Source organism: Oncorhynchus nerka, linkage group LG3 (genome assembly GCF_034236695.1).
Source record: "Oncorhynchus nerka isolate Pitt River linkage group LG3, Oner_Uvic_2.0, whole genome shotgun sequence".
NCBI lineage: Eukaryota > Metazoa > Chordata > Actinopteri > Salmoniformes > Salmonidae > Oncorhynchus > Oncorhynchus nerka.
In genome coordinates this window covers 16,186,285-16,211,456 of record NC_088398.1, presented here as the reverse complement: position 1 = coordinate 16,211,456, position 25,172 = coordinate 16,186,285, and the positions used below count along the sequence as shown (strand labels likewise).

The window sequence follows — 25,172 nt, the reverse complement described above, 5'->3', positions numbered from 1 at the left end:
CATACTGTAGGTGGAGGAGTCTGGTCTCATAACATGAAGAGTTCACCTCACTCTCTTCCATTGTTCTCCATACTGTAGGTGGAGGAGTCTGGTCTCATAACATGAAGAGTTCACCTCACTCTCTTCCATTGTTCTCCATACTGTAGGTGGAGGAGTCTGGTCTCATAACATGAAGATTTCACCTCACTCTCTTCCATTGTTCTCCATACTGTAGGTGGAGGAGTCTGGTCTCATAACATGAAGAGTTCACCTCACTGTCTTCCATTGTTTTCCATACTGTAGGTGGAGGAGTCTGGTCTCATAACATGAAGAGTTCACCTCACTGTCTTCCATTGTTCTCCATACTGTAGGTGGAGGAGTCTGGTCTCATAACATGAAGAGTTCACCTCACTCTCTTCCATTGTTCTCCATACTGTAGGTGGAGGAGTCTGGTCTCATAACATGAAGAGTTCACCTCACTCTCTTCCATTGTTCTCCATACTGTAGGTGGAGGAGTCTGGTCTCATAGCATGAAGAGTTCACCTCACTGTCTTCCATTGTTCTCCATACTGTAGGTGGAGGAGTCTGGTCTCATAACATGAAGAGTTCACCTCACTCTCTTCCATTGTTCTCCATACTGTAGGTGGAGGAGTCTGGTCTCATAACATGAAGAGTTCACCTCACTGTCTTCCATTGTTCTCCATACTGTAGGTGGAGGAGTCTGGTCTCATAACATGAAGATTTCACCTCACTCTCTTCCATTGTTCTCCATACTGTAGGTGGAGGAGTCTGGTCTCATAACATGAAGAGTTCACCTCACTGTCTTCCATTGTTTTCCATACTGTAGGTGGAGGAGTCTGGTCTCATAACATGAAGAGTTCCCCTCACTGTCTTCCATTGTTCTCCATACTGTAGGTGGAGGAGTCTGGTCTCATAACATGAAGAGTTCACCTCACTCTCTTCCATTGTTCTCCATACTGTAGGTGGAGGAGTCTGGTCTCATAACATGAAGATTTCACCTCACTCTCTTCCATTGTTCTCCATACTGTAGGTGGAGGAGTCTGGTCTCATAACATGAAGAGTTCACCTCACTGTCTTCCATTGTTTTCCATACTGTAGGTGGAGGAGTCTGGTCTCATAACATGAAGAGTTCACCTCACTGTCTTCCATTGTTCTCCATACTGTAGGTGGAGGAGTCTGGTCTCATAACATGAAGAGTTCACCTCACTCTCTTCCATTGTTCTCCATACTGTAGGTGGAGGAGTCTGGTCTCATAACATGAAGAGTTCACCTCACTCTCTTCCATTGTTCTCCATACTGTAGGTGGAGGAGTCTGGTCTCATAGCATGAAGAGTTCACCTCACTGTCTTCCATTGTTCTCCATACTGTAGGTGGAGGAGTCTGGTCTCATAACATGAAGAGTTCACCTCACTCTCTTCCATTGTTCTCCATACTGTAGGTGGAGGAGTCTGGTCTCATAACATGAAGAGTTCACCTCACTCTCTTCCATTGTTCTCCATACTGTAGGTGGAGGAGTCTGGTCTCATAACATGAAGAGTTCACCTCACTCTCTTCCATTGTTCTCCATACTGTAGGTGGAGGAGTCTGGTCTCATAACATGAAGAGTTCACCTCACTCTCTTCCATTGTTCTCCATACTGTAGGTGGAGGAGTCTGGTCTCATAACATGAAGAGTTCCCCTCACTGTCTTCCATTGTTCTCCATACTGTAGGTGGAGGAGTCTGGTCTCATAACATGAAGAGTTCACCTCACTCTCTTCCATTGTTCTCCATACTGTAGGTGGAGGAGTCTGGTCTCATAACATGAAGAGTTCACCTCACTCTCTTCCATTGTTCTCCATACTGTAGGTGGAGGAGTCTGGTCTCATAACATGAAGAGTTCACCTCACTCTCTTCCATTGTTCTCCATACTGTAGGTGGAGGAGTCTGGTCTCATAACATGAAGAGTTCCCCTCACTGTCTTCCATTGTTCTCCATACTGTAGGTGGAGGAGTCTGGTCTCATAACATGAAGAGTTCACCTCACTCTCTTCCATTGTTCTCCATACTGTAGGTGGAGGAGTCTGGTCTCATAACATGAAGAGTTCACCTCACTCTCTTCCATTGTTCTCCATACTGTAGGTGGAGGAGTCTGGTCTCATAACATGAAGAGTTCACCTCACTCTCTTCCATTGTTCTCCATACTGTAGGTGGAGGAGTCTGGTCTCATAGCATGAAGAGTTCACCTCACTGTCTTCCATTGTTCTCCATACTGTAGGTGGAGGAGTCTGGTCTCATAACATGAAGAGTTCACCTCACTCTCTTCCATTGTTCTCCATACTGTAGGTGGAGGAGTCTGGTCTCATAACATGAAGAGTTCACCTCACTCTCTTCCATTGTTCTCCATACTGTAGGTGGAGGAGTCTGGTCTCATAGCATGAAGAGTTCCCCTCACTGTCTTCCATTGTTCTCCATACTGTAGGTGGAGGAGTCTGGTCTCATAACATGAAGAGTTCACCTCACTCTCTTCCATTGTTCTCCATACTGTAGGTGGAGGAGTCTGGTCTCATAGCATGAAGAGTTCACCTCACTGTCTTCCATTGTTCTCCATACTGTAGGTGGAGGAGTCTGGTCTCATAACATGAAGAGTTCACCTCACTCTCTTCCATTGTTCTCCATACTGTAGGTGGAGGAGTATGGTCTCATAACATGAAGAGTTTCTCTTATCCCTGTGTGTTCCATACTGTAGGTGGCAGAGGCAGGTCTGATCAGCCACCCTCCATGGAAGCTGAAGGTGATTCAGCTGTTTGAGACCCAGAGGGTCCGCCATGGCATGATGGCCCTGGGGCCCAGCGGAGCAGGAAAAACCACCTGCATTCACACCCTGATGAGAGCCATGACAGGTAAGAAACATCCCCATCAAAACACTGGACTTATTTGACCTTATTTGCTACCTCATGGCAGTCATACTAAACTAAAATGCACAGACATTTACATGCACTAGAATTTTTTTTTACGTTGTGTTCATTTGTCTGTGTGTTTGCACCCACAGACTGCGGCCAGCCGCACAGAGAGATGCGTATGAACCCCAAAGCGATCACCGCCCCTCAGATGTTTGGCCGCCTAGATGTAGCTACCAATGACTGGACTGACGGCATCTTCTCTACCCTGTGGAGGAAGACCCTGAGAGCCAAGAAAGGTGAGACGGACACCTCTTATTTCATATTTTTAGATCTGGTGTGTTTTTGTTCTGCCGTGTTATTGTGAGTATTGCATTGTTATTGATTAATACCCACTGTTAGGGTTACGAGAAAGGCATTTCACTGTACTTGAAAGAAATACGCATGCAAAGTTACTCATGCATTACACCTGCTAGAGCATGAACCCACAAATAGTACATCCCGTATAGTCTCTATGGAATTCACATAGAACAATGGGGCAGACCATTTTCACCCATCTCTATTTCCTTATGTTTTCTCTATCTTTTTACTAAAAGTGATGTTCTAATACCTTTCTCTGACCTCCATAGTTGATTTTGATTAGTTTAATTAGCAGACTGGTTCTAATGTCTCTCTCTTCTGCAGGGGAGCACATCTGGATAGTACTAGATGGACCAGTAGATGCTATCTGGATAGAGAACCTCAACTCTGTACTGGATGACAACAGGACTCTGACCCTGGCCAATGGAGACAGGATCCCCATGGCCCCCAACTGCAAGATTGTGTTTGAGCCCCACAACATCGACAACGCCTCGCCTGCCACCGTGTCTCGTAATGGAATGGTGTTCATGAGCTCGTCTGTGCTCAACTGGAGCCCCATTCTGGAGGTGGGCACGGGAACATTCTCTCACTCTTTATCAGTGGATGAAAATGTGTGTGAGTGCATCTGTGTGTGTGTGTGTGTGTATATGCATGTGTGTATCTTTGACTGTGTGTGTGCGTATTTGTGTGTGTGTGCATATTTGTGTGTGTGTGTGCATATTTGTGTGTGTGTGTGTGTGTCTTTGTCAACATGTATATGTAACGGATGTGAAACAGCTAGCTTAGTTAGCGGTGCGCGCTAAATAGCGTTTCAATCGGTTACGTCACTTGCTCTGAGACCTTGAAGTAGTAGTGGCTGGGCTCCCTGCCTGTGCCATTAAACCCCTACAACTCATCCAGAACGCCGCAGCCCGTCTGGTGTTCAACCTTCCCAAGTTCTCTCACGTCACCCCGCTCCTCCGCTCTCTCCACTGGCTTCCAGTTGAAGCTCGCATCCGCTACAAGACCATGGTGCTTGCCTACGGAGCTGTGAGGGGAACGGCACCTCAGTACCTCCAGGCTCTGATCAGGCCCTACACCCAAACAAGGGCACTGCGTTCATCCACCTCTGGCCTGCTCGCCTCCCTACCACTGAGGAAGTACAGTTCCCGCGCAGCCCAGTCAAAACTGTTCGCTGCTCTGGCCCCCCAATGGTGGAACAAACTCCCTCACGACGCCAGGACAGCGGAGTCAATCACCACCTTCCGGAGACACCTGAAACCCCACCTCTTTCAGGAATACCTAGGATAGGATAAAGTAATCCTTCTCACCCCCCTTAAAAGATTTAGATGCACTATTGTAAAGTGGCTGTTCCACTGGATGTCTTAAGGTGAACGCACCAATTTGTAAGTCGCTCTGGATAAGAGCGTCTGCTAAATGACTTAAATGTAAAATGTAAATGTAGTTCCCCTTGCTCTGCAAGGGCCGCGGCTTTTGTGGAGCGATGGGTAACGATGCTTCGCGGGTGACTGTTGTTGATGTGTGCAGAGAGTCCCTGGTTCGCGCCCGGGTATGGGCGAGGGGACGGTTTAAAGTTATACTGTTACATATACATGTGTGTTTGTCCCCATGCAGGGCTGGCTGAAGAAGCGTTCCCGTCAGGAGGGAGAGGTGCTGAGAGAGCTGTTCTCCGCTTCCTTCCCAGAGCTCTACCGGTTCACTGTTCACTGTCTGGAGCACAAGATTGACATGCTGGAGGCCTTCGTCATCATGCAGAGCATCAACATGCTGCAGGGCCTCATCCCCGCCAAGGTAGGCACCTGAAACCTCGATACTCCAACCATATTCAAAAACCCTGCAGAAAGGGGATAATATATGTACATCACTGAGCTCTATGAATACTGTTGAAGTGAATTGCCCCACATTCCTCATAGAAACTAAATGGAATGTTCTAATGCCTAACTAATTGAATTCATCCTGTCAATTGTGATTCCTGAAGCAGTCTGATTTTCAATTACTGTTGGACTATAACTCTCTGGACTCTCTGGACTGCGAAAGTATTCATCTCCTTGGCATTTTTCCTATTTTGATGCCGTACAACCTGGATTTAAAATAGATTTTTTTGTGGGTTTGAATCATTTGATTTACACAACATTCCCACCACTTTGAAGATGCAAAATATGTTTTATTGTGAAACAAGAAATAAGACAAAAAAACAGAAAACTTGAGCGTGCATAACTATTCACCCCCCCCAAAGTCGATACTTTGTAAAGCTCTATTGAGGTATGTCTCTATAAGCTTGCACATCTAGCCACTGGGATTATTGCCCATTCATCAAGGCAAAACTGCTCCAGCTCCTTGAAGTTGGATGGGTTCCGCTGGTGTACAGAAATATTTAAGTCCTACAACATATTCTCAGTTGGATTGAGGTCTGGGCTTTGGCTAGGCCATTCCAAGACATGTAAATGTTTCCCCTTAAATCACTCAATTTAGTATGCTTAGGGTCATTATCCTGATGGAAGGTGAACCTCCGTCCCAGTCTCAAATCTCTGGAAGACTGACACAGGTTTCCTTCAAGAATTTCCCTGTATTTAGCGCCATCCACCATTCCTTCCATTCTGACCAGTTTCCCAGGCCCGGCCGATGAAATAACATCCCCACAGCAAGTGGTCTGTGGGACAGATACCCCAATCTCCGCTGTGGAGCTTTGCAGGTCCTTCAGGGTTATTTTTGGGCTCTTTGTTGCCTCTCTGATTAAGGCCCTCCTTGCCTGGTCCGTGGGTTTTGGTGGGCGGTCCTCTCTTTGCAGGTTTGTTGTGGTGCCATATTCCATTTTTTAATAATGGATTTAATGGTGCTCTTTGGGATGTTCAAAGTTTCAGATATTGTTTTATAACCCAATCCTGATCTGTACTTCTCCACAACTTTGTCCCTGACCTGTTTGGAGAACTCCTTGGTCTTCATGGTGCAGCTTGCTTGGTGGTGCCCCTTGCTTAGTGGTGTTGCAGACTCTGGGGCCTTTCAGAATTATGTGACGTCTGAAGGTAGTTGGTTGCACCAGATCTTATTTAGAGGCTTCATAGCAAAGGGGGTGAATATATATGTATGCCCCACTTTTTTGTTTTTTCATTTCTCTTCACCAATTTGGACTATTTTGTGTATGTCCATTACATGAAATCCAAATAAAAATCCATTTAAATTACAGGTTGTAATGCAACAAAATAGGAAAAATGCCAAGGGGGATGAATACTTTTGCAAGGCACTGTATGTGAGGGTGGAATTCCATTTCCCTTTACTGTAGGTGACTGATTCATTTGAGTGCCAAGTATGTAGATAAAGCTGTATAAGAGTTTTGGTACAGTATGTTGTGTTGATAGTGACTGTTGTTGTGTTCCAGGAGCAGTGTGGGGAGGTGTCCAGGCAGCATGTGGAGCGTCTTTATGTGTTTGCTCTCATGTGGAGCATCGGAGCTTTACTGGAGCTGGAAGACAGGAGGAAGATGGAGAGCTGGCTCCGTGGCAACGACAACATCCATCTGGACCTCCCAGACATACCATCAGACAGCGAGGACACTATGTTCGACTACCACGTCACTACAGACGGTGAGGGGTACATGTTCAGTAGACAGACTCCACAAAATCACAACACACAATCAGTCCTCTTTTTACTGTTATGGAAGATAAAGTGAACAAAAATATAAACACAACATACATGTAAAGTGTTGGTCCCATGTTTCATGAGCTGAAATAAAAGATCCCAGAAATGTTCCATACGCACAAAAATCTTAGGTTTACATCTCTGTTAGTGAGCATTTCTCCTTTGCCAAGATAATCAATCCATCTGACAGGTATGGCATATCAATACGCTGAATAAAGAGCATGATCCTTACACAGGTGCACCTTGTGCTGGGGACAATAAATGGCCACTCTAAAATGTGCAGTTTTATCACACAACACAATGACACCGATGTCTCATGTTTTGAGGGAGCGTGCAATTGGCCTGCTGACTGCAGGAATGCCAGAATTGCCAGAGAATTGAATGTTCATACCATACTGTACCATAAGCTGCCTCCAACATAATTTTAGAGAATTTGGCAGTATGTCCAAATGGCCTCACAACTGCATACCACGTGTAACCACGCCAGCGCAGGACCTCCTCATCCGTCTTCTTCACCTGCGGGATCGTCTGAGACCAGCCACCTGGACAGCTGATAAAAGTGTGGGTTTGCACAACCTAAGAAGTTCTGCACAAACAGTCAGTGATCATCTCAGGGAAGCTCATCTGCATGCTCGCCGTCCTCACCAGGGTCTTGACATGACTACAGATTGGCGTCGTAACTGACTTCAATGGACAAATGCTAGCCTTCGGTAGCCACTGGCAACTGGAGAAGTGTGCTCTTCACGGATGAATCCCGGTTTCAACTGTACCGTGTAGATGGCAGACAGCGTGTATGGCGTCGTGTGGGCGAGCCATGTCAACGTCGTGAACAGAGTGCCCAATTGTGGCAGTGGGCTTACAGTATGGGCAGGCATAAGCTACGGACAACGGCAATTTGAATCCCCAGAGATACTGTGAGGAGATCCTGAGGCCCATTGTCGTGCCATTCATCTGCTGCCATCACCCCTTGTTTCAGCATGATAACGCACGACCCCATGTCAAAAGGATCTGTACAAAATTCCTGGAAGCTGAAAATGGCCCAGTTCTTCCATGGCCTGCATACTCACTAGACATGTCACCCATTGAGCAAGTTTGGGAGGCTCTGGATCGACGTGTACAACAGCGTGTTCCAGTTCCCGCCAATATCCAGCAACTTCGCACAGCCATTGAAGATGAGAGGGACAACATTCCACAGGCCACAATCAACAGCCTGATCAGCTCTATGCAAATGAGATATGTCGCGCTACATCTGGTCACCAGATTCTGACTGGTTTTCTGATCCACACCCCTCCTTTTTTTTTTAAAGGTATCCGTTACCAACAGATGGATTTATTGAATTTATTTCAACTGACTGATTTCCTTATATGAACTGCAACTCAGGAAAATCTTTGAAATTGTTGTGTTTGTTTTTGTTCAGTGTAGATCATATTGAACTTTCACAGTGCTCTTGCTCAATTAAAAATATCACCATCAGATCTCTCATTAAACCATCAATATGCGTTAAATTCACCCACACAGCTGATGTTGGTGTTACCTTAGTCCTGCTTGCTACCAGTCTATCATGATATGTTCACCCTCCGGTGGGTATTATCATCAGAAAAATGTTGTCCTTTTTGAACAGAATAAGGGTAATTTATCTATTTGACAGTCATTCCGTACAACTGAACTAAAGTATTTCCAGCTGAGGACATCGTGGATGGTGAAAATTCCAGCTGAGGACATCGTGGATGGTGTCATGATGCTCGTATTATTTGTTTTTCAATTACTTATTATTGTATGTGCAGGTCAGTGGGTCCACTGGAACACACGGGTAGAGGAGTACATCTACCCATCAGACCTCACCCCAGAGTACGGATCCATCCTGGTCCCCAACGTAGACAATGTCCGCACTGACTTCCTCATCCAGACCATCGCCAAACAGGGCAAGGTGGGTGTCCATATTCACAAAGGGTCTCTAAGTAGTAGTGCTGATCTAGGATCAAGTCCCCTTTGTACACTATATATAAAAAAGTATGTGGACACGCCTTCAAATAGGTGGATTCGGCTATTTCAACCACACCCATTGTTGACAGGTGTATAAAATTCAGCACACAGCCATGAAATCTCCATAGACAAACATTGGCAGTAAAATGGCCTTACGGAAGTGCTCAGTGACTTTCAACGTGGCACCGACATAGCATGACACCTTTCCAACAAGTCAGTTCGCCAAATGTCTGCCCCGGTCAATTGAAAGTGCTGTTATTGTGTAGTGGAAATGTCTAGGAGCAACAATGGCACAGCCACGAAGTGGTAGGCCACATAAGCTCACAGAACGGGACCGGCACGTTCTGAAGCTCATAAAGATTGTCTGTACTCTGTTGCAACACTTACTACTGAGTTCCAAACTGCCTCTGGAACCAATGTCAGCACAATAACTTTGTTGGGAACTTCATGAAATGGTATTCCAAGGCCGAGCAGTGGTGTAAAGCTCGCCGCCAGTGGAAACGCGTCACCATCTGGCAGTCAGACGGACTAATCTGGGTTTGGCCGAATGCATAGGGCCAACTGTAATGTTTGGTGGAGGAGGAATATTGGTCTGGGGCTGTTTTTCATGGTTCGGGCTAGACCCCTTAGTTCCAGTGAAGGGAAATCTTAACGCTACAGTATACAATGACATTCTAGACGATTCTGTTCTTCCAACTTTGTGGCAACAGTTTAGGGAAGACCCTTTCCTGTTTCAGCATGACAATGCCCTTGTGCACAAAGCGAGGTCCATACAGAAATAGTTTGTTGAGATCGATGTTGAAGAAGCTGACTGGGCTACATGGAGCACTAATCTCAACCCCATCGATCACCCTTGGGATGAATTGGAACGCCGACTGTGAGCAAGGCCTAATCGCCCAATATCAGTGCCTGACCTCACTAATGCTCTTGTAGCTGAAATCCCTGCAGCAATGTTCCAACATTTAGTGGAAAGCCTTCTCAGAAGAGTGGAGGCTATTATAGCAGCAAAGGGGGATCAACTCCATATGAATGCCCATGATTTCGGAAGGAGATGTTCAATGAGCAGATGCCCACATACTTTTGGTCATGTAGTGTATGTACAGTACATTCTGAAAGTATTCAGACCCCTTACCTTTTTCACAATTTGGTACATTACAGCCTTATTCTGAAATTGATAAAATGCATTGTTTTCCTCATCAATCTACACACAATACCACATAATGACAGAGCGAAAAGAGGTTTTTACAAATGTTTACAAATGTATTAAAACAATAAAACAGAAATACCTTTATTTACATAAGTATTCAGACCCTTTGCTATGAGACTCGAAATTGAGCTCAAGTGCATCATGTTTCCATTGATCATCCTTGAGATTTTTCTACAGGAGTCCACCTGTGGTAAATTTAATTGATTGGACATGATTTGGAAAGGCACACATCTGTCTATATAAGGTCCCACAAAAACCAAGCCATGAGGTCGAAGGAATAGTCCGTAGAGCTCAGAGACAGGATTGTGTCAAGGTACAGGCCTGGAGAAGGGTACCAAAAAATGTCTGCAGCATTGAGTGGCCTCCATCATTCTTAAATAAAATAGTTTGGAACTGCCAAGACTCTTCCTAGAGCTGGCCACCCGGCCAAACTGATCAATCAGGGGAGAAGGCCCTTGGTCAGGGAGGTGACCAAGAACCCGATGGTCACTGATAGAGCTCCGGAGTTCCTCTGTGGAGATGGGATAATCTTCCAGAAGGACAACCATCTCTGCAGCACTCCACCAATCAGGCCTTTATGTTAGAGTGGCCAGACGGAAGCCACTCCTCAGTAAAAGGCACATGACAGCCCGCTTGGAGTTTGCCAAAAGGCACCCAAAGGACTCTCAGACAATGAGAAACAAGATTGAAGACCAAGATTGAACTCTGGCACCATCCCTATGGTGAAGCATGGTGGTTGCAGCATCATGCTGTGGGGATGTTTTTCACCGGCAGGGACTGGGAGACGAGTTAGGATCGAGGGAACGGAGCAAAGTACAGAGAGATCCTATTCCAGAGTGCTCAGGACCTCAGACCTAAGCACACAGCCAAGACAACGCAGGCGTGGCTTCGGTACAAGTCTCTGAAAGTCCTTGAGTGGCCCAGCCAGAACCCGATCGATCATCTTTGGAGAGACCTGAAAATAGCTGTGCAGCGACGCTCCCCATCCAACCTGACAGAGCTTGAGAGGATCTGCGGACAAGAATGGGAGAAACTCCCAAAATACAGGTGTGCCAAGCGTCATACCCAAGAAGACTCAAGGCTGTAATCGCTGCCAAAGGTGCTTCAACAAAGTCCTGAGTAAAGGGTCTGAACACTTAAGTTAATTTGATATTTCAGTTTTCATTTTTAATACATTTGTAAAAAAAACAACAATCTGAACTGTTTTTGCTTTGTTATTATGGGGTATTGTATCCATTTTATATTTAGGCTGTAACGTAAGCACTGTATATTCTTATTATAATCTAAACTGATTCTATATTAGCAATCCTGTTCTGAGTGGGCAAGTATTGTTAATTTGGCTTGTACATGGAGGATCAATTACCCCCTAGCCATGTGATCATGGTCAGATCTTCAAGAATAATTCCTTCCTCGTTTTGTCACAGGCTGTGTTGTTGATCGGAGAGCAAGGCACAGCCAAGACCGTCATCATCAAGGGATACATGTCAAAGTACGATCCCGAAACTCACATGGCCAAGAGTCTCAACTTCTCCTCCGCCACAACTTCACTTATGTTCCAGGTATTACACCTCCAAAACAACACCACACACTTCCTGCTCTTTACTCTAACTTTTCAACTTTTACATGGGTAGGACTTTCTAAGATCAGTTGTGAATGAATGAAAATGTTTTCCAGTCACTTTTCAGTAAGTTTATCTGACTACTTCAGGTCTAGGCGCCATTTATTTACAGTAACAATACTTCAAATGTGTGTTTTGTTCTCTTATTCACTGTCTGTAAAGATGAAACGCCCAATCTTTCTTTCCTTCTCTCCAGCGGACTGTGGAGAGCTATGTGGACAAGCGGATGGGCACCACCTACGGCCCTCCTGCAGGGAAGAAGATGTCCATCTTTGTGGACGACATCAACATGCCAGTCATCAACGAATGGGGAGATCAGGTCGGACTCAAACTCAGCATTAAATCACCATAACGAAAGCCCAAAAATTACAGTTTTACCATTTGTTTTCCTGGGAAACCTTACCATATGAAATTGCAATCCAAGAGTGAACAGATTATTCAGCCATTTTACCTAATAATTTGACTCACCCTGCTTTAGGTTACCAATGAGATAGTCCGCCAGCTGATGGAACAGAACGGGTTCTTCAATCTGGAGAAGCCGGGGGAGTTCACCAATATAGTGGACATCCAGTTCCTGGCAGCGATGATCCACCCAGGGGGAGGCCGCAACGACATCCCCCAGAGACTGAAGAGGCAGTTCTCCATCTTCAACTGCACCCTGCCCTCCAACGCATCCATCGACAAGATATTTGGTGGGTTTGGCTCCTTTAAAAACTCTGGAATTGCATCTGTGTGGAGACTCTATGGTTTATCTTCTTGATCAGTGTCTCCCCCTTTAGCATATTTCAAAAAGAAAATGTATGAATACCCTGTCATTTGAGTTATCTGTACTACTTCTCATCCATTTACAACGGTCTTGTTTGAATTTTGACGATATTAGATATCTATATATACATATATAATTACACCATTATATATCTCTCTAAACAAAAACACTATTTTCTTTCACTTATTTACCTCAATGCTTCGACCACCTTCACGTCGTCAACCCCTTTTCCCCTCATCTCATTCCTTTCCCTGACCAGGAGTCATTGGGACAGGGCACTACTGTGCCCGGCGAGGCTTCACAGAAGAGGTGCGTGGAACTGTGGCCAAGCTGGTGCCGCTGACCCGTCGGCTGTGGCAAATGACCAAGGTCAAGATGCTGCCCACTCCGGCCAAGTTCCACTACATCTTCAACCTCAGAGACTTGTCCAGAGTCTGGCAGGGCATGCTCAACCCAACCGCTGAGGTGGTCAACTCTCTTACTGTGAGTCCATAAAAATGATTCCGGTAACACTTTATTTGGATAGTCCATCTGTAGATGTACTAGTAATATTTCAACTAACCCTAACCTTACCTAATTCTAAACCTAACCCTTACTGTAACCTTAGCGAGCAGCTGCTTATCAACAGATAGTTTGTTGATAATATGACATGCTCTACAGATGGACTATCCAGACTATCCAAAAGTGTGACTGAATCTTGAAAGACATTAACATAATCATTAACATAATCAATCAGTTAATCCAATACAACTAGAGGAATACATATCAAAAGGTTTCTCACTGGATCCAGAGGTCTGAATGAACTGAGAAAATATAGCTATGCCTTCTGTCCTAAGTTACAGTAAGATTCTACACATTTAATCAGCAGTCGTTCTGTGAATGTAGAGTTCACATTTCCATGAGCTAAAGTTTGTTTTATTTGGACCCTGTATGCTGTAGGTGTTGCTTCAGCTGTGGAAGCACGAGTGTAAGCGTGTGATCGCAGACCGGTTCACCATGCCAGAAGATGTAGCCTGGTTCGACAGGGCCCTGGCCAAGCTAGTAGAGGAGGAGCTAGGAGAGGAAGAGAGGGCTGTGGTCGACTTCGGAGTAGACGGCTACTTTGTTGACTTCCTAAGAGATGCTCCTGAAGCTACAGGTATAGCCAGAGCACCAGGTACTGTATAGCCCCTTCACATACATACACTGTATCGATCCCATGATCCTGCATGAGATAAGTCATTTACAGTTTCTGAACCCATATTATATATATTAAATATGTGCTGTATTTTTCTACCGTGTACTAAGGATTCAAACAGTACATTCTAAGATGGTGTGTTTAGCTGTATTATTATGTTGTAGACACTGCAGTTTAAAAAGGCAGGTTATGTGAATAAATACAATAATTATAAGGATATTAAATGTATATCCTTATATATATATATATACAAAATAAACGTTTTATTTACATTCAAATTTCTTCAATATTGCCAAATCAACATTAGCAGAGAGTTGGATCATTTGAACGAATAATCTGGTATTGACAATGACAAAAACTTTCCCACCAGGTGAGGAGCCAGAGGATACAGACTTTGAGATGCCCAAGGTGTATGAGCCCATCGAGTCACTTGAGAGCCTGATGGACAGGCTCAACATGTTCCTTGGCCAGTACAACGAGAGCATCAGAGGAGCTGGCATGGACATGGTGTTCTTCAGAGATGCTATGATACACCTTGTCAAGGTAGAGGGAAACTGTCATCATGTTCACCTATAGGTGTTTATGAGCAATTATTACCACCTTTTGTCATTATAGTGCATTGTGTATAGCTCATAAGGTATTAAACACATGTTTATATCACATTACAAAGAGGGTCTTCATAAAAAGTATTACTAAACATTCACATTGGAAGCTTTTGAAGGGCTTCGCTATCTTAAAGTCAGTCACCAATGAGTGTACACATCAAATCACTTGATATAAGAACGGAAAAGGTCTCTCCCACTCTAATACTCTGCCTGTCTGTCTGTCTGTAGATCTCCAGGATCATCCGCACCCCCAGAGGAAATTCCCTTCTGGTAGGAGTGGGGGGCTCAGGCAAGCAGAGCCTGACTAAACTGGCTTCCTTCATCGCCGGATACAAGACCTTTCAGATAACACTAACACGGTACAAACACACCCTCCAATATCTATACTAGCATACTACTACATACTTCATACTAAGTAGTATGCTAGGAAGGGTATTGGAACAGACACACGGTCTCATACACACGGCCTCTACAACTGTAACAGGTGTTTATCATGTATTGAATGTGGTCATGCAGTTCTGTTGTCCTCCTGTAGATGGTAGCGTTGCTTGCATTTCTGCAAGTGCACAGAGACTCTCTGTCTTTCTTCGATTCCTCAAGCCCCTGTCCTCGCCTCCTTCTCGAAACGCATTGGAGGAATGGAGGAAATACTCATTGAGAAAGAGCTGAGAAAGATAGAAAAATATGTATTTTCACACCTTTGCTATCACCCGTAACATCCCTGTGTTCTGTCCTCAGTTCGTACAACACTGCTAACCTGATGGAGGATCTGAAGGGTCTGTACAGGACAGCAGGCCAGCAGGGAAAAGGCATCAGCTTCATCTTCACTGATAACGAGATCAAGGACGAGTCTTTCCTGGAGTACATGAATAATGTGTTATCATCTGGGGAGGTCAGCACATTGATCACATGAACACACGTAAAACATTAGAGCATTTTCAAGAAGTTGTGTCAATCTGTGTTTGAGAAAAAAATATCGCACTCCATTAGAACTTGGATAACTGTTGTTATATATTGTGCTGGTTTCTCAGGTGTCGAACTTGTTTGCTCGAGACGAAATTGACGAGATCATCAGTGACCTCATACCAGTCATGAAAAGAGAGTTTCCTCGCCGAACACCGACCAATGAGAACCTCCATGACTATTTTATGAGCAGGGTCAGACAGAACCTACACGTCGTTCTCTGCTTCTCTCCTGTTGGGGAAAAGTTCCGGAACAGAGCCCTGAAGTTCCCTGCCCTCATCTCTGGCTGCACCATGGACTGGTTCAGCCGCTGGCCCAAAGATGCTCTGATCGCAGGTGTGTGTGTGTGTGTCCGTTTGTGGGTATGCATGTGTTTTCGTCTCTGTGTATACACACATACAGTATAAATGTATGCTGCACACTTTAATAGTGATTTGTTTCAATCTCCAATCTGTGTACTCTCCAGTGTCAGAGCACTTCCTGTCCACCTATGACATCGACTGTTCGACCGTGGTGAAGGGGGAGGTGGTGCAGTGTATGGGCTCCTTCCAGGACGGCGTGGCAGAGAAGTGTGTGGATTACTTCCAGAGGTACCGCCGCGCCACGCACGTCACTCCCAAGTCCTACCTCTCCTTCATCCAGGGATACAAGACCATCTATAAGGAGAAGCACTCCGAGGTGCAGACGCTGGCACACAGGTAATTACAGTACTTCCTTACTCTCTTAATGCTCTTTGTTCCTATGTGGAACATACGGCTTCACAGTACACCATGGTCTAAAGAAATTGTAGATGTTTATCACAGCATGCTGTGTGATTTTATATAATACTAGTATTATATAGTATTCTATATACCAATATATGGTGTATACTGTACTATATCGCTCTTTTAGTATTCTGCCTTTCAGTCATCCTTTTACTCATTAGACCGAACTTACCTGGTATACTGGTGTAATACAATGATTTCTGATCCAATTCTGTTTCTCCATCAGGATGAACACAGGTCTTCAGAAGCTGAGAGAGGCCTCTGTGTCTGTAGCATTACTCAGCAAAGAGCTGGAGGTCAAAGAGAAGGAGCTGCAGATCGCCCACGAGAAGGCAGACATGGTGTGTGTGTGTTTGGTGTATGCTACTCCTCTATCTCTTGTTTCCCAGCAACAGACTTACCAAATACCAATAGCAGAACTTTGAAGTGTACATATACTGAACAAAAATATAAACGCAATATTCAAAATAAAATAAAATAAAATGTATTTATATCGCCCTTCGTACAGCAGCTGATATCTCAAAGTGCTGTACAGAAACCCAGCCTAAAAACCCCAACAGCAAGCAATGCAGGTGTTGAAGCACGTTGGCTAGGAAAAACTCCCTAGAAAGGCCAAAACCTAGGAAGAAACCTAGAGAGGAACCAGGCTATGAGGGGTGGCGAGTCCTCTTCTGGCTATGCCGGGTGGAGATTATAACAGAACATGGCCAAGATGTTCAAATGTTCATAAATTACCAGCATGGTCAAATAATAGGTCTGGGACAGGTAGCACGTCCGGTGAACAGGTCAGGATTCCATAGCCGCAGGCAGAACAGTTGAAACTGGAGCAGCAGCACGGCCAGGTGGACTGGGGACAGCAAGGAGTCATCATGCCAGGTAGTCCTGAGGCATGGTCCTAGGGCTCAGGACATCTGAGAGAGAGAGAAAGAAAGAGAGAAATAGAGAATTAGAGAGAGCATACTTAAATTCACACAGGACACCAGATAAGACAGGAGAAGTACTCCAGATATAACAAACTGACCCTAGCCCCCCGACACATAAACTACTGCAGCATAAATACTGGAGGCTGAGACAGGAGGGGTCAGGAGACACTGTGGCCCAATCCAGTGATACCCCCGGACAGGGCCAAACAGGAAGGACATATCCCCACCCACTTTGCCAAAGCACAGCCCCCACATCACTAGAGGGATATTTTCAACCACCAACTTACCATCCCGAGACAAGGCCGAGTATAGCCCACAAAGATCTCCGCCACGGCACAACTCAGGGGCGCCAAAGATTTTACTAAGTCACAGTTCATATGCGGAAATCATTCAATTTGGAGAGCATTGGTCCATCCGCTTGGCAGCCCAGCCCACCCACTGGGGAGCCAGGCCCAGCCCCCCTTTCCACCCCCTCAGACATCCCGCAGGTGAAGAATCTGGATGTGGAGGTCCTGGGCTGGAGTGGTTAAGATTGTGAGGCCGGTTGGACGTACTGCCAAATTCTCTGAAAGGCAGCTTATGTAGAGAAATGAACAATCAATTCTCTGGCAACAGCTCTGGTGGACATTCCTGCAGTCAGCATGCCAATTGCACACTCCCTCAAAACTTGAGACATCGGTGGCATTGTGTTGTATGACAAAACTGCACATTTTAAAGTGGCCTTTCATTGTCCCCAGCACAAGGTGCACCTGTTTGATCATTCTGTTTCATCAGCTTCTTGGTATGCTACACCTGTCAGGTGGATGGATTAGCTTGGCAAAGGAGAAATGTTTACTAACATAGATGTAACCAAATTTGTGCTCAACATTTTTGGGAAATATGTTTGTTGTGCGTATGGATAAAAAAATATATATATTTATTTCAGCTCATTAAACATGGGACCAACACTCTTCATATTGCATATTAACTGTTGCTTTATGCAAACCAAAAGATGCACCTCACTTCCTGTCTCTCTTGTGATGGTTTGTTGTGTCTCAGGTGTTGAAGGTGGTGACAGTGAAGGCCCAGGCAGCAGAGAAGGTCAAGGTGGAGGTCCAGAAGGTCAAGGACAAGGCTCAGGCCATAGTGGACAGCATCTCTGCTGACAAGGCCTTCGCTGAGGAGAAGCTGGAGGCTGCCAAGCCAGCCCTGGAGGAGGCTGAGGGTGCATTACAGGTTGGTTGTGGTGTGGGGGTTGGGGGGTTGTTCTTGTCCCTCAACATCAGGGGTGGGCAACGTACGAGCTCATTCATAGTGGCCCAGGGGAGGTTGGAGTAAAAACATGTTTTATGATTATCTTGGGTTAAAAAACACTCCAGGCCACTCTTGAATGTCAAACAATATAGAAAGTATGTACAAGATATAATGGACCTGTATGTTTTCAATAACTGCCCTCAGCTGAATTTTGAAATCACGACGTGACCCTCAAGCTGAAATGATTGCCCACCCCTCCCCTCCTCAACATGGTAGTTCTCTCTCTGTACATCAAGTGAGAATATTTCATGAACGCTCCCTCAGTTACTCATGTAGTTGTATTCCTTCCTCATGTATTCATCAGACCATCAAGCCGTCGGACATTGCCACGGTGCGGACCCTGGGTCGGCCTCCCCACCTCATCATGAGGATCATGGACTGTGTTCTGCTGCTGTTCCAGAGGAGGGTGAACACGGTGAAGATCGACCCGGAGAAGAACTGCACCATGCCCTCCTGGCAGGAGTCCCTCAAACTCATGACTGCTGGGAACTTCCTGGGCAGTCTGCAGGTAGGAAACAGATGGCCAGCATCTAAGTTTAATTGCTTAGATAAACAAATCAAGTATTACAGTGTGCAGGTACAACATCTACATCCTGTAACCAGACTACACTGTGCATTTCTACAGTAACATACTACACTATAGACACTACACTATAGGTACAGTTGAAGTCGGAAGTTTACATACACCTTAGCCAAATACATTTTTCACAATTCTTGACATGTATTCCAAGTAAAGATTCCCTGTCTTAGGTCAGTTAGGATCACCACTTTATTTTAAGAATGTGAAATATCAGATTAATAGTAGAGAGAATGATTTATTTCAGATTTGATTTCTTTCATCACATTCCCAGTGGATCAGAAGTTGTCACGTTCGTTATAATGATTGGACCAAGGCGCAGCATGTGTAGAATTCCACATGTTTAATAAATAATAAACTCACAAAACAAAACAGAAGAAAAACTAAATGTGAAGCTAATAATAGTGCTAACAGGCTACTATCCATAGTCAAGATCCCACAAAGCACAAAAGGGGAAATGGCTGCCTAAATATGAGCCAACATAGATATATAATTACCTAGATGACCCACCCTAGTCACACCCTAGATCGTCACCGGAGGCTTCTGACCCACTGAAATTGTGATACAATGAAATAATCTGTCTGTTAACAATTGTTGGAAAAATTACTTGTGTCATGCACAAAGTAGATGTCCTAACCGACCTGAGAAAAACTATAGTTTGTTAATAAGACATTTGTGGGGTGGTTGAAAAACAAGTTTTAATGACTCCAACCTAAGTGTATGTAAACTTCCGACCAACTGTACATATGACCAGGAAATCAACTTCAGTGGTGATGCAATGGCAGCTTGCTTTGACATCTCTGGCTCTGTTGTCTCTCTCTAACAGCAATTCCCCAAAGACAGTATCAATGAGGAGATGGTGGAGCTACTGCTGCCCTACTTCGACATGCCAGACTACACCCTGGAGACGGCCAAGCGTGTGTGTGGAAACGTGGCTGGTCTGGCCTCCTGGACCAAAGCCATGGCCTCCTTCTTTTCCATCAACAAGGAGGTGCTCCCATTAAAGGTGGGCCTAACCCCGGTGGTGTTGTGAAACACCACCCGCCTCTCTGATAACCTCTGACATGTGTACCAAAAACTTACTAATTGATTTCTTGTTTCCAGTACATTTTGTTGTCCCTGAGTGTCCAGTTAATATTTGATACTGTACTTTCCTCTTAGGCTAACCTGGCAGTGCAGCAGAACCGGCTGGCCATAGCCAACATAGACCTGCAGGCGGCCCAGGCAGAGCTGGATGACAAGCAGGCAGAGCTGGATGTGGTCCAAGCAGAGTATGAGAAGGCCATGATGGAGAAACAGGTACTGAACACCTCTTCTCATTGCCTTACATTAAAAATAAATACATATGTTAAAAACATATATGTTCTCTCTCTCTGCCTCTCTCTCTCAGACTCTGTTGGAGGATGCTGAACGCTGCAGACACAAGATGCAGACGGCCTCTAGCCTCATCAGTGGTCTGGCTGGAGAGAAGGAGCGCTGGACAGAGCAGAGCAAAGAGTTTGCCGCCCAGACCAAGCGCCTTGTAGGTGGGTTCCTTCAAACCTTTTTTCTCCACCTATTTTACAGTAATAACAGGACTAACTTTCCTAAAGCTTCGTATTACCTTTTGTCCATTGTCTACAATTCTCTACATCGTATATTTTGGGGGAGATGCTCCGTTTGCGTCTGTACCATATTTTTCAATGTGTATTAGTATTTTATCTGTAGTTATGCTATACAGTAGAATGGAGGCATGAACCAACCTATGTGTGCTTACTTCCTGGTTCAGGTGACGTCTTATTGGCCACGGCCTTTCTGTCCTACTCCGGCCCCTTCAACCAGGAGTTCCGGAACCTTCTCCTGACCGACTGGCAGAGGGAGATGAAGACCAGACACATCCCGTTCGGGAACAACCTCAACCTGACCGAGATGCTGATCGACGCACCCACGGTCAGCGAGTGGAACCTTCAGGGCCTGCCCAACGATGACCTATCCATCCAGAACGGGATCATCATCACCAAGGCCTCACGCTTCCCTCTCCTCATAGACCCCCAGACCCAGGGCAAGATCTGGATAAAAAATAAAGAATCCATGAATGAGCTGCAGGTTGGGCTGCATTCATTTTCACAGTATTCTCTCTCATAACTATGCCCTCCCATTGTCCAGCCGATAGATTTAGTATGTTTCCGAACAGCGGTTACACTAGCCTTAGGCCTAACTAACCTTTGGATCTGTCAGATCTTCCTTCTTGGTAAATAAACTCTGTGTAATACTGTGTCAGTAATGAGACGTTTCTGTGGTTCCCAGATCACCTCCCTGAACCACAAGTACTTCAGGAACCACCTGGAGGACAGCCTGTCTCTGGGGCGCCCCCTACTGATTGAGGATGTAGGGGAGGAGCTGGACCCTGCACTGGACAACGTACTGGAGAAAAACTTCATCAAGACGGGCTCCACTTATAAAGTATGTACTATTATCCTAACCACATTATCAATCATCACATTATCAAATGAAACACATTATCGTTATGGGGTTATTATCTCTGGGGCTATTCTCTCTAGTATAATACATTGAGAGCAAAATGTGTCAATGTTGTTATTGACATAACCTTGTTCGGTTCAATGTTCTCTAGCTATATAGTACTCTAAATACCACAATTCATGTTGTTAAGTTCAAAAGAATACAATATAAAAATCGCTGACACAATTCAAACCAATGTGGGTTCAGAACTTTAAAGCCAATTAACTCAGAATCATCTTTTTACAGATAGAACCTTTTAGTCCCAAGCTCTCGACATTCATGTGTCTATGTAGTTTTATTTACCCTTATAACAGTCACTGCTGGCAAACAATTGCTTGGTACGTTTTTCTGGTTGCAAACGACGTCAGGAAAATATGTCATTATCCCGTTCAGCAGTATTGAACATTTTGGAATGTTCAGATAGAAATAGGCTACAAAGATCAAACATGCCTCTCTGACATGTAGAATAAAGAATCACATCAACTTTATTCATGGAATTTCTATCTGCAACATTCAAGAACGTTTGGCAACTGAACATGGCTTTGGTCTGCTTAATCTGGACAACAGCTTTTGTCACAATGGAGTGGTTTGGGAATGAATTCTGATGTAACCAGTGGAACCACATTGTCTTTCTCTCTTCATAACTGTCTTTCCCCCTTCATAACTGTCTTTCTCCCTTCATGACTGTCTTTCTCCCTTCATAACTTTCTTTCTCCCTTCATAACCGTCTTTCTCCCTTCATGACTGTCTTTCTCCCTTCATGACTGTCTTTCTCCCTTCATGACTGTCTTTCTCCCTTCATGACTGTCTTTCTCTCTTCATAACTGTCTTTCTCCCTTCATGGCTGTCTTTCTCTTTTCATAACTGTCTTTCTCTCTCCATGACTGTCTTTCTCCCTTCATAAATGTCTTTCTCCCTTCATGACTGTCTTTCTCCGTGACTGTCTTTCTCTCTTCGTGACTGCCTTTCTCCCTTCGTGACTGTCTTTCTCTCTTCATAACTGTCTTTCTCCCTTCATGACTCTTTCTCTCTTCATAACTGTCTTTCTCCCTTCATGGCTGTCTTTGTCTCTTCATAACTGCCTTTCTCTCTTCATGACTGTCTTTCTCCCTTCATAACCATCTTTCTCTCTTCATGACTGTCTTTCTCCCTTCGTGACTGTCTTTCTCCCTTCGTGACTGTCTTCCTCCCTTCATGACTGTCTTTCTCTCTTCATAACTGTCTTTCTCCCTTCATGGCTATCTTTCTCTCTTCATAACGGTCTTTCTCTCTTCATAACGGTCTTTCTCTCTTCATGACTGTCTTTCTCCCTTCATGGCTGTCTTTCTCTCTTCATAACGGTCTTTCTCTCTTCATGAGTGTCTTTCTCCCTTCATGACTGTCTTTCTCCCTTCATAACTGTCTTTCTCCCTTCATAACTGTCTTTCTCCCTTCATAACTGTCTTTCTCCCTTCATGACTGTCTTTCTCCCTTCATGGCTGTCTTTCTCCCTTCATGGCTGTCTTTCTCCCTTCATGGCTGTCTTTCTCCCTTCATGACTGTCTTTCTCTCTTCATAACTGTCTTTCTCTCTTCATGGCTGTCTTTCTCCCTTCATGGCTGTCTTTCTCCCTTCATGGCTGTCTTTCTACCTTCATGGCTGTCTTTCTCCCTTCATGGCTGTCTTTCTCTCTTCATGACTGTCTTTCTCTCTTCATGACTGTCTTTCTCTCTTCATGACTGTCTTTCTCTCTTCATGACTGTCTTTCTTCCTGCACCAGGTGAAAGTGGGAGACAAAGAGGTGGATGTGATGAGGGGGTTCCGTCTTTATGTGACCACTAAGCTCCCCAACCCTGCGTACACCCCAGAGATCAGCGCCCGCACCTCCATCATAGACTTCACTGTCACCATGAGGGGTCTGGAGGACCAGCTGCTGGGACGGGTCATCCTCACTGAGAAACAAGTCAGAAACCACGTCCAATCATATGCTTATGAAATCATGGATAAAAATATTTGAATGTATCAACAAAAGGTCATTTTGTTGTAGTTGTTTAATCGTGAGCATTTATTAGAATTGTACATAATGACTGTGACCACCCATTTTGAAATGTACTGAATCAAATGAACACAGAGAGCATGAACCCAGCCAGGTCTGTATGCAGAGAAATGTTAAAAGACCTGAAAAATGACACCCAAAATCAGTGTCTGTCTGAATGGTGTGCCTGTTTATCTCTTTCTGTTGGTCTGAAATCAAATGAAATGTTATTAGTCACATGCGCCGAATACAACAGGTGTTTCACCTTACAGTGAAATGCTTACTTACGAGCCCCTAACCAACAATGCAGTTTAAAAATAATACGCATAAGAATAAGGGATAAAAGTAACAAGTAATTAAAGAGCAGCAGTAAAATAACAATAGCGAGACTATATACAGGGGGTACCGATACAGAGTCAATGTGCGGGGGCACCAGTTAGTTGAGGTATTATGTACATGTAGGTAGAGTTATTAAAGTGACTAAGCATAGATGACAACAGAGAGTAGCAGTGGTGTAAAGAGGGGAGGGGGGGGCAATGCAAATATGGGTAGCCATTTGACTAGATGTTCAGGAGTCATATGGCTTGGGGGTAGAAGCTGTTTAGAAGCCTCTTGAAACTAGACTTGGCTCTTCGGTAGTGCCTTGCAGTCGGAGGCCGAGCAGTTTCCATACCAGGCAGTGATGCAACCAGTCAAGATGCTCTCAATGGTGCAGCTGTAGAACCTGTAGGATCTGAGGGCCCATGCCAAATCTTTTCAGTCTCCTGAGAGGGAATAGGTTTTGTCGTGCACTCTTCACGACTGTCTTGGTGTGCTTGGACCATGTTAGTTTGTTGGTGATGTGGACACCAAGGAACTTGAAGCTCTCAACCTGCTCCACTACAGCCCCATCGATGAGAATGGGGACGTGCTCGGTCCTCTTTTTCCCGTAGTCCACAATCATCTCCTTTGTCTTGATCACGTTGAGAGAGAGGTTGTTGTCCTGGCACCACACGGCCAGGTCTCTGACCTCCTCCCTATAGGATGTCTTGTCGTTGTCGGTGATCAGGCCTACCACTGTTGTGTCATCGGCAAATTTAATGATGGTGTTGGAGTCTTGCCTGGCCGTGCAGTCATGAGTGAATAGGGAGTACAGGAGGGGACTGAGCACGCACCCTTGGGGGGCCCCTGTGTTGAGGATCAGTGTGACGGATGTGTTGTTATCTACCCTTACCACCTGGGGGCGGCCCATCAGGAAGTCCAGAATCCAGTTGCAGAGGGAGGTGTTTAGTCCCAGGGTCCTTAGCTTATTGATGAGCATTGAGGGCACTATGGTGTTGAACGCTGAGCTGTAGTCAATGAATAGCATTCTCACATAGGTGTTCCTTTTGTCCAGGTGGGAACTCTCCTGTTCTGAGCTGTGTCTGACCGGTGTTTCTGCCTGTTGGAGAAGGAGTATACGGACCTGCTGGAGGATGTGACGGCCAACAAGAACATTAGTGTATGTGTCTGAACAGTGCTCTTATCTATCCCTGTTATATCTAGGAGTTGGAGAAGGAGCGCACAGACCTGCTGGAAGATGTAACGGCCAACAAGAGGAAGATGAAAGAGCTGGAGGACAACCTGCTGTATCGTCTGACCTCTACGCAGGGTTCCCTGGTGGACGACGAGACCCTCATCATCGTTCTGGGCAACACCAAGCGCACCGCCGAGGACGTCACACAGAAACTACAGATCTCAGCTGAGACCGAGATCCAGATCAACACCGCTAGAGAGGAGTACAGACCTGGTGAGTTGGTTGTACTGTGGTTAGGGTAGAGTTATTCTCAGTACAGACCTGGTGAGTTGGTTGTACTGTGGTTAGGGTAGAGTTATTCTCAGTACAGACCTGGTGAGTTGGTTGTACTGTGGTTAGGGTAGAGTTATTCTCAG

General features: G+C 45.1%; 1 protein-coding gene across 1 annotated transcript in view; it reads left to right on the top strand.

Moving 5' to 3' along the window:
* Positions 1-25,172, top strand: part of LOC115114066 (dynein axonemal heavy chain 5-like) — a gene marked incomplete at its 5' end in the record, with an annotated part of 70,343 nt that overhangs the window by 38,311 nt on the left and 6,860 nt on the right. Inside the window, 26 exon segments of the mRNA XM_065008896.1 lie at positions 2,726-2,879; positions 3,029-3,175; positions 3,561-3,802; positions 4,851-5,027; positions 6,613-6,817; positions 8,657-8,799; positions 11,487-11,621; positions 11,877-11,999; positions 12,159-12,372; positions 12,706-12,929; positions 13,386-13,584; positions 13,994-14,166; positions 14,457-14,587; positions 14,967-15,120; positions 15,260-15,527; positions 15,658-15,889; positions 16,182-16,296; positions 17,917-18,093; positions 18,476-18,679; positions 19,575-19,754; positions 19,910-20,047; positions 20,139-20,274; positions 20,517-20,833; positions 21,035-21,190; positions 23,007-23,189; positions 24,786-25,029. Of these exon segments, the coding sequence (XP_064864968.1) occupies positions 2,726-2,879; positions 3,029-3,175; positions 3,561-3,802; positions 4,851-5,027; positions 6,613-6,817; positions 8,657-8,799; positions 11,487-11,621; positions 11,877-11,999; positions 12,159-12,372; positions 12,706-12,929; positions 13,386-13,584; positions 13,994-14,166; positions 14,457-14,587; positions 14,967-15,120; positions 15,260-15,527; positions 15,658-15,889; positions 16,182-16,296; positions 17,917-18,093; positions 18,476-18,679; positions 19,575-19,754; positions 19,910-20,047; positions 20,139-20,274; positions 20,517-20,833; positions 21,035-21,190; positions 23,007-23,189; positions 24,786-25,029 (4,771 nt within the window).